The sequence below is a fragment of the Montipora capricornis genome, chromosome 10 (genome assembly GCF_036669925.1).
Source record: "Montipora capricornis isolate CH-2021 chromosome 10, ASM3666992v2, whole genome shotgun sequence".
NCBI lineage: Eukaryota > Metazoa > Cnidaria > Anthozoa > Scleractinia > Acroporidae > Montipora > Montipora capricornis.
This window is the reverse complement of record NC_090892.1, coordinates 38,780,085-38,790,084: the sequence shown is the minus strand read 5'-3', so window position 1 is coordinate 38,790,084 and position 10,000 is coordinate 38,780,085. Positions and strand designations below refer to the sequence as shown.

The window sequence follows — 10,000 nt, the reverse complement described above, 5'->3', positions numbered from 1 at the left end:
TGGCTACCACACACCTATCTTTTTGATTAATTTTTTACTTTTATGTATTATATTTATTCTCCAGTAAGTGCTAATATAGTGTTAACTATCTTATAATTATTGATGTAAATAGTGCATAATAAATTTGAATGAAATTGAATTTCACAGGGCTTACTGTACATTGTACTTTGCGAAATGAAATGGGAAATCTGTACATGTAGTTTGCGAAATGGATAATTAATATTTTGTTGATCTCTACTCCCCTTGCATGGGAGTAGAGATCAACAAATTTTCCATTTCTCAAACTACAGATTTCCCATTTCACAAATTACAGATTTCCCATTTCACAAACTACAGATTTCCCATTAATTTTCACAAACTATGGAATTCCCATTTTGTTTTGTTCCATTTCGTTTCACAAAGTACAGTAGGCCCTTTTCTTCACTTCTGTTACTCAGTTTTGTCCAAAATTGGCGACCACATGTAAATTCTTTTGTCTTTTCTGTGTTACATAGACCTACTGTCCTCGTTTTAAAACATAAAATCTTTTGAAATTTGCTTGTTTTAGCGAGGCTAGGTAGCCTTATTAGCATTAAAACAGAGTATTTTATTTGGCTGCCATTATGAAAGAGGTGTTTGGGGAGACATTTATGATAGCAAATGAATATGAAAAGTAAACTAGCAATTTTAACTGGTTGTTGCATTTGCAAGTGACCGTTAGGCAGCAACCTTGTTATGTATGACTCAATCAAAACTCCGACCCCACCCCAGGACAAGGTGGGGACTGGAAGGCATTGCACAGCATTGGCAAATTTAGCTGTCCTGTGGGGTGGGGCATAGGTGAGGCTTTTGGGTCAGGGTTACAAGCAATGATCTCTTGACTTCCCTAACTGCTTTGTTCTTGTGATATATTCAGCTAACAACAAAATAGGACTCAGTCAGTTGTAAACCGAGTAGGCTGTAAAACTTCTCTTATTAGCAATTGGCCACAAAGTCCTGTAGAGATTGGAAATCAACTACATGTATCACATTGCAAGTAGTATCTGGCCAACCTGGACACAAAAATTGCTGCAGACATTGTTGCTTAGGGTAAAAAGGTAAAACCTGTAAAAGTAAAGCAATTTGTGAACAGTGCTTTCATTGTGCAACTTTTAATATCTTCTGTTTGTCTGTCCAAAAGATGACCTTTCCAAAATGTATTTTGAATTTGATTATTAACAATTCTGTCAAAGAATACATTAAGTAGTACATGTATTTGAAGTGTATCAGCTCAAAACTGTGAAAATGCAAGCGTTATGTTAAGGTCAGAGGGGTTAACCCTTTGACGTCCAAACCGGCCTAATACTTAGCTTGATATGAATTATTAAATCTTGTGTAAAGTAGTTTTAAATTAACCATTTTGAAACTTAACGACATGTTGGCATTTTTTTTTTCTTGCATGCTGGCATAGTTTTTATCTGACGGTACATTCGGTATGTACATTAATGCACCCTGCTTTAACACATTTTAGATAGGGGTGTAACGATTCATGTTCCTTTCGATTCGATTTCGATTATTGCCTTGCGGTTTCGATTATTTCGATTCGATTATGCAAAATATTAATGAGTTTTAATTCTTGCAAGATGATACACAATGTAAACAACATGTACCCTAAACTCTCAATGTGAGGATACAATAGTAACAGGAACATTATTAATCTATTTCAAGGATGCAATAAAAAATACAAAACATGCAATTTGTCAGTGTTCTTCTTTGAGTTCTTTCTAGAATCTAGATCTAGTGCACTCTCATATTTTTCTTTAAAAAAAGTAACTTGTCTACATGCCTGGTCACTATGCAAACATGACCTCTGAGCAGACATGCGCTCAAGCTTGTGGTCGAACCGGCACAATACTTGAAAGTTGCGAAGCAAATTTTGCAGATAGTTTTAGACTTGTCTGTTGTTCCGTCTTTAGTCGGAAAACCATAATATTTCCACACTGGGGATCGAAAAGAAGCAGGCGGATTCACAATCGCTTGGTCGTTCGTCACCATGTTTGAGAACGTGACAATGAGCATGCACATGGTTTGCCTTATTGGAAATTCTCAAGGGGTGGTAGAGGGGCAACATTTTTACCAAGCAACATGGCGCAAGAACTGCAAATTAGCGTCTTTGATCGATTGTCAATGAAAAACGCACATCTTATTTAGATCTGGATTATAAGTTTACAATATAATGACTCACTGAGGGCACTTTTGGAAAGGTATGCAAAAAATCGAACCAAAATCGAAACGTGGAATCAAATAATCGTGAATCGAACCGAACGGTCATAATCGCGATTAATCGAGAATTCAATTAATCGTTACACCCCTAATTTTAGAGGAAGTGTGACAAAAGTAGTGTGCACTGATCAATAAATTATTTTGGTTTCAATGCAACTGAGTCTGTGTGCATTTTCAGTCTGTTTATCAAGTCAGGTGTCCAGTTTTTTTGTTTGTTTATCACAATAACTTTACATTTTAAATACCTTAATTATTGTACTGTAAATGTTAAGTAAAACTAAACTAATTGTTAATATTTTTTTTAGAACCAATCTCCCAAAGGAGCTAATGGCATATCCAGCTTTTCCATTTCCCCCTGAATGGCCATCTTTCATGACTCGTCATCAAGTTCTTAGATATCTTGAAGACTATGCGAACAGCTTTGATTTATACAAGTACATCCATTTGAATTCTGCTGTCACAAATGTTCGTCCACTAGTTTGTGAAACCAACGAAAATCCTCAGTGGGAAGTTACTGTGGAAAACGTCCTCATTAAAGAGTCCCAAGTTCTCCAATTTGACGCAGTTATTGTTTGCAGTGGGTGAGTTGCAGTAATCATTGTTGTGCAGAGATATTTTCTGCCAGAGACATATCCTTGGGTACTGAAAATAAACGATGAAAACACCCCCAAACAAATTAAATTTTGTTATAATATAACAAATTAGGTGATCAAAACACCTAAAAGCACTTGTTGCTAATTTTCTTATTTGCTCAAGGAAGTAAATTTTCACACTGTAGTGGCCACACAACTCAATCTATGATGAGAGTTGGAGACAATGGAGCATGAACCAAATTTAAACGCTGAGATGAAAGTACGAAGATCATGAATCGCAGTTGCAAGCTAGGCTGAAGAAATCCAGTCTTGAATGGGATTGGAAGCCATGACTTGCCATACCAATTGCATCGTCATGTTTTCGAATCCCATTCAAGCCTTGGGTTTTTTTAGGATTGCTTGCAATAATAATTGCCAATTGAAAGTTGCTTTATTCTGCTGCAATGATCTTCCTTCCTATAATACTCTTTCATATCATGTCCATTCTGCAGTTCAAATAATATATGAAATTCTTTCGTAGTCTAAAATCTTGTATACGCTGTATTCCCAGACAACTGGTGAATAACACATGGTGTTAGACCTTGGTTGACCAAAGAAGTGGCATTCGTGTAGAATATTGCCTGATTCAGAAGATCTGATAATGACATCAGGCTGCTTGAAATGAAGATATTTTGAGCAAGCTTAGAACCACACCAGAATCCTTTTTTTTTTTGCTAAAGGAGGCTCAAACCAGTTTCAACAATTTCAACAAACTGTACCATTTAGAAGGACTGAATCTAACCTACTTTTTCATGTAACCGTCAATGTTATAGAACCATATGAAACACTGATAGTTGCTTAACAAGGCACAGTTGTGAATGTGATGTGTAGGTCACCATGGCAACAATGATCTTCCTTCTTATTCTTTTTATCATGTCCATTCTGCAGTTCAAATAATATATGAAATTCTTTTGTATTCTAAAAATCGTATGTACTCATTATTCCCAGACCACTGGTGGATAACCCATGGTGTTAGACCTTGACCAAAGAAGTTGCATACTTGTAGAATATTGCCTGATTCAGAAGTTCTGTTCATGAGATCAAATCCACTGTGCCTGGAGTCATGCAGTAGAGCTATCCACATTACCCTGGGAGCGTGCTCCACATTTCTAGAATTGCGATCAATTTAAAGACATCTAACCACTTTGGCTGCTTGAAATGAAGATGTTTTGAGCAAGCTTAGAACCACACCAGAATCTTTTTTTTGCTTGAAAAGGCTCAAACCAATTTCAACAATTTCAACATACTGCACCATTTAGAAGAACTGAATGTACCCTACTGTTTCATGTAACCGTAACCATATGAAACACCAATAGTTGCTTAACAAGACACAGTTCTTGATGTGACGTGTGCGTCACCATGGCAACAAAGGAGCCCTCTAAAAATGCCCATTATTTTTTTTAAAGCTTTCGTCTCAAAAACGAACTTGATGACCCCCAATTTTTATTTATAGAAAGTGATTGACAGGTTCAGATCAAACTCTCTACAAAATTAAAAAAATCCTCTGGAGCATATTCATAGCCACAACTGGAAATTTTGAGGTGGCTCCGAATCTCTTCCCAATAATTTTTGACACAATTTCATGTACATGTAAGCCTACTAATTAATTTCTAGAAATAAAAATTGGAGTCACCGAGTTCGTTTTTAAGATATAAGCGTTTGAAGACAAAATATAGGGCGTGTTTAGAGGGCTCTATTGTTGCCATGGTGACTTCTTAAGTAACATCAACAAGTGCATCATCACAAGAAATTATTCATGATCCTTTAGCTGACATAACATAGCAGTTTTGTTTACACAGTGTTGCATAGTTCATCCTTCTGATAAGACATCATATCCAAATTGTTGAAAACTGGTGTGAGCCACCTTAACTTGTACATTAAAATGAGTGTGTTATTATTCATTTGCGTTTCTTGTCTTTGCAGCCATTTTTCTGTTCCTTGTATACCGGTTATTCCTGGTTTGGAGTCGTTCCCTGGGATCGTCATGCACAGTCATGATTATCGACATCCTGATATCTTCCAAGGAAAAAGAGTAGTTATTGTTGGTGGTTCTTTTTCTGGTCGAGATATATGTCTTGACATAACTGAATCTGCAGATATAGTCTACCTCAGCCACAAACATCGTCATGCTATAACTTGTAAGCTTCCGGACAATATTGAACCTCACTGCCCCGTAACTTGTGTGTCCATTGATGGGACTGTTCATTTTGAGGATGGACAACAAAGGGAAACGGATGCCATCTTGCTCTGCACTGGATACCATTATTCATTTCCCTTCCTTGATCAGGCTTGTGGCATTCAAGTCACTAATGACCGAGTAACGCATCTATACAAACACATTTTCAACACCAAATTCCCCACAATGTCATTCATTGGGCTAGCCTCTAGGGCGTGTGGTATATTTAAACAGATCAGCCTTCAAGCTCAGTACGTCGCAGCAGTGTTAAGCAAAGAAAAGTATTTGCCCTCTGAAGAAGAAATGAATGCTGCAGAGGAAGACGATTTCCAAGAGTTACTTTCTAGGGGTCTGCGGGAAAAAGATGCTCATTGTATGACAGGAATATCATTTGATTATAACGATACCATTGCTGAGTTAGCAGGAGCAGATAGGATTGAACCATTTCTGAAAAGCATTTGCGAACATGTAATTGATCAGCATACAAGTAACATGATGGATTACAAGAGTAACGAGTATAAGCTGACATCCGATGGAATGTGGACAGTTGCTACCTATAACAAGTAACAAAGGAGAACAGATATCCGCTCGTACTGGCCTGTGAGCAGGCTCTTTCGGCATGACTATTCCTGGGGTGAGGTGTAGGGGATGAGAGGTAGGGGGGTGAGAGGTAGGGGGTGGGGGTACTATAGCTGAAACAACCCAAACCCTTACAAAAATGCTAACTTTAAGCCTAAACACTATGCTTTAGATAATGACTAGGCCTAAGGTTGACATTTGTGTAAAAGTTTGGGTTGTTTTAGCTATGGTACCCTTCACCCCCTACGCCCTACCTCTCACCCCCTACCAGCTTTAATACGATCAAACTCTTTCTTGGCATCTGATAATAGTGAAACTACGTTTCCCGCATATGTTTGTTGGGAAAAAGGCTTTGAAGGCAGAGCCAAGGTGAGAGTTTCAGCTGAAGAGGCGTGGCGACCAAAAACGAGGAAAAAGAGACTGAGTTTGTTCATTCCTGGAATTGGTGAAACATTATGTGACTGTGTAAACTGCTGGTTGAAGGAAGTCTTGCCAGTTGGTCTGAAGCTCGTCACAGTAAATGGCTATTGCGCTGTTTAGCCATCGGTGAACCCTTTCAGTAGCGCCGTTCAACCTAGGTCTGTAGCTGGTAGTGAAAACATGGTCTATTGAAAGTAATTTAGCGAGCTGGAAAACCACTGCATTTGTCCATTCACCACCTCGATCACTGAGTAGTTCTGCAGGGAACCCGTATTAAAGAAAAACGGGATGGAAAAGTGCACGTGCAGCCGTGGAATAGCTACTTTGGCAACATCAGAACTGGAATAGCAACCAGGAAGCTAGAATAAGGGCGTACGGTGGTAATTATCCGCTTGTTCCCAGACGGGGTCTGGGGCAGAGGTCCTACATAATCTATGCCAATGGTGTAGAAAGGACTCTGGTAGAGGTGAACTTGCATGGGTCCATGCTTTGGATCTGTTGTTTTGGTTGGGAGACAAGTGACACCGACATGATGCTGGTAATTGTCACGCGAATTATTACTTGGTGCGTGTGACGCTGGTGCCGTGGTTGAGGTAAAGCCAGTTAAAGGGTTGTCCAATGAGCAAGGGACTGTGAATTGCATGCTAGGATGTCGGAAAGTGATGGATGGCTGATCATGATCCACTAGAGCTTTGGTGGCGTGGAGATGATTTTCCCCAAACAGAATGGGCCATGAGAGGTGAGGAACAACAAGCATAGTAAAGATTGATTCCCTGCCATTGCTCCAAGTGATGGGAACATCCATGCTGGCAGTGACAGAAAGAGTTGACTTTGCATCAGGGACGGAGACAGGAATGGATTCTGGCAACTTCTTATATTGAAGAGATGGGCGTTTAGTGGTGATTGTTATTGCATGATCTGCACTAACTAAGGAAATGGAACAGCAGCTATCCAGAGGGGGTGGAATAGACTGGTCTGCTGACGTCACTGAGGTCCAAAGAATGTTACGGTTCGCTAACTGCGTTTGTTTATTGACTGGAAGAGCAGTTGGATCTGTGACTGCTGCATGGTAGGCCAAAAAGAACAGTACCAGAAGGATCTGGGTTTGTTGAACGGGTGTCGGGTGGTTTGGTAGGTGTGGCTGCATTGGCTTGCTGAGAGTTATGCCTTATTGTTTTACAGCCCCATTTATGGCAAGTTGAACACTTGTGGAGGCGACCACGAGAGCACTTGTTATTCGCTTTCTCGCAGTTTGAGTGAAGGTCGCGGTTAAAATTTCCGCAGACGTAAGGCGTGGGTAATTTTGAGCCTTGCGTGGGGCGCTGTGAGGAAGGACATTGTGGCACAAGATGGTTAGGGGAACCGCAAGTCCAGCAGTGACGTTTCTTGCCGCGTTGTTGAGGTGAACTTGAGTTGCTTTTACCCGAGGAAGTAAACAGAGCATTTGAAGGTTTCCACGTATCGAGAGTTTGGGATCGCGATACAATGTCACCACGTGTTTGCGTTTGCAAGGACAATTCGATCCGACGGGCTGATTCAGTGGCTTGTTCAAAGGTTGTAAATTCCTCAGCTTTTAAGACTAGTTTTTGTGCAATCTCCGGTTTAACTTTGGCTAGAAATTGTGAAACGACGTAAGTGGGGCAGTCCTTGGCGATCTTTTCGTCAAGCGTTCCATCTGATGTAAAACGTTCCTGAATCGAAAAGTAAATTGATTCACGTTCTCACTTGCCTTTTGTGTCATTGCGCTTAATTCTGCGGCGAGTCGGCGGCGTTTGAGTGCCGTTGGTTCTTCAAATTCACGCTGAAGATGTGGCATGCTGCTCTTTGGCTGGTTTTTCTGTGAAGTCCGCCGTGGTTTTTGCGATAGAAAGGACTGAGCGAGGCCATTGTTCAATACATTGTTGCTCAAGGAGCGTGACGGTGATGTCGGAGGACAGATGAGAGGTTTGTGGCTCGAAAAGTTCGAGGAAATCGGCTATATCATCTCGATTCGATTCATCAAAGCGAAATGTCGGGAGCTGAAGGGTTGGAAGTCGTAAAGTTTGCGGAGGTTGAGCTGGTGAAGCGCTCAAAGGGTTTTGAGGAGCTTGTTGTGGTTGTAGTGATGTGGTAGCAAGTTGACCGATCTGAGTACTGATGTGGTTTACGTTGTGCGTTAAGTCTTTGACAACACTAGCGAGACCCGATACGATGCCTTGAAGTTGTTCTGTACTTGCCAAACGAATGCAACAACTCTCAACAATGCACGGATGTGCGGTGCATTATGGGAAGGATACAACACTTAATACTTTGTAATCTTCCGAACCGGCTGCCATCTTGTTTTCAACATGTCAATCCATGGCTATCTCCAGGGAGACCATATGTAATGCGCATGCGCGGCCCCAACAATGTTGGAAGCCGCTGTGCAAACGGATCCACCTGCACTAGTCGGCAAAGCCAGCGAGAAGAATGAGAAATACCCATTGGTTTTTGCCTTATATAAAAGTGTAGTTATAGAGTGTAGTTAACTGATTGACATTATTTTCCGTAGTCCAAGTGAAAAACAACTATTACAAAACCTTTCCTGCTAATAAGACATACAAGGTACTTAAAATTAACAGGATATTGCACGTGTTAGTTTGAAAATCATGTTCATTTTTATTTCTTATTGCTATTTTGGTCCTTTTTTAACTCTTCTTGATTTGAGATTCACTCCTTCCATGGATACCGCAAACGTTCGAGTTTAAAACAACCAATTATTCGTATATCGAACAATTATTCCATGAGCGTGCGTTTGATATGAGATGGTAAATAGTCAACGAGGCGCGTATAAGCAGTCTCTCATATCCAACAAGCGCGAATGGAGTAAATTTCTTAAACTCCAAAAGTTTGGAAGTACGAAATACGAGCGAGAAAAGCGAGAAAATCCGAGCGAAATCGAAAAAACTTGATGAAGATGCGATGTTGTGTAATACCTGGTGGTCAGACTGACGCAAGCTTATATCACAAACTCATTTCTTGCCTTTTGCGTACTTCTAAAGTCAGAATTGATCCAAACTTTCCACAAAAAGTTTGTTTTTTTTCTTTATTCAGAGAGAAGATTTGCTTTTCGGCGAAATTTTTTTTTAGCCAAGTAACGCTTAGCGCAAATTTTTTAGCCAAGTAACGCTTAGCGCAATCAATTGCCAGGTCAAACTAAGGTATATTTGCTGATCACCGAGATTGAGTGAACCAATCAGAGCACAAGTAATGCATTAACCGAGGTTGAAAATTTAATAACGATAATTATGAAAACCTAGAATGATTGGATAATGCATTCTGGAGTTTCGATTGGCCGAGCCATTATGGCGTACGAGCTAATATACCATATCTACAAACTAGTAAAGTAGGCAAGATTTATTCATAATTATAATTTGTGGGCGTTTTTAATAAAATAATTATTCCACTCGCGCTTGTTGGATATGAGATGATTAAAGTACACCTGAACTGAAATATTTTTCATATTCAATATCAATTTTCCGACCAAAAGCAAACGTGTCTTACCATTCTACCTCAAAATTTCGCTTTTTAGCTGCCGGGCAAGATGCGCGAAGTTATCAAAACTAACAGTAGTTCGGACCCACGACCGTGATGTAATAGACATGGGTCTAATGTCTAATGTCACAAACTGCTTTGTAATGCAAAATTTCTTTGAAGACAAAAATTCAAAGCAGCTTGTGACGTACTGAATCGAGAATAGACCCATGCCTCTCACATCACGGTCGTGGGTACAAATTACTGCTAGCTGAATCAAGTTTACATGACTTTCACGGCACAGAAAAAGCGAAATTTGGGGTAACAATGGTGACATCACCCTGTCAGCAGAGTCTTTCTTAACTCTGCGAGAAAGAAAGGACTCTGTAGAAATCGTGTTAAGTCTTTATTGAGTATGCGCAACCGTTGCTTGGAGACAGTTTCAAACCCAGGCCAAGTC

At 40.0% G+C, this 10,000-nt stretch overlaps 2 protein-coding genes across 4 annotated transcripts in view; one reads left to right on the top strand and one right to left on the bottom strand.

Annotated features, from left to right (window-relative positions):
- LOC138021839 (uncharacterized) overlaps window positions 1-10,000 on the bottom strand; it is a 380,926-nt gene that overhangs the window by 346,106 nt on the left and 24,820 nt on the right. The gene's annotated exons all lie outside the window — the stretch shown is intronic.
- Window positions 1-10,000, top strand: part of LOC138020005 (uncharacterized) — a 32,920-nt gene that overhangs the window by 22,281 nt on the left and 639 nt on the right. For 2 of the 3 annotated variants that reach the window (XM_068866992.1, XM_068866991.1), the window contains one exon: window positions 4,797-10,000. This exon is cut by the window's right edge. In XM_068866992.1, coding sequence (XP_068723093.1) covers window positions 4,797-5,616 — 820 coding nt within the window. In that variant the 3' untranslated portion in view covers window positions 5,617-10,000. Of the gene's footprint in view, window positions 1-2,546; window positions 2,823-4,796 lie in introns of all 3 variants that reach the window. The other variant, XM_068866990.1, reaches the window with a different exon arrangement.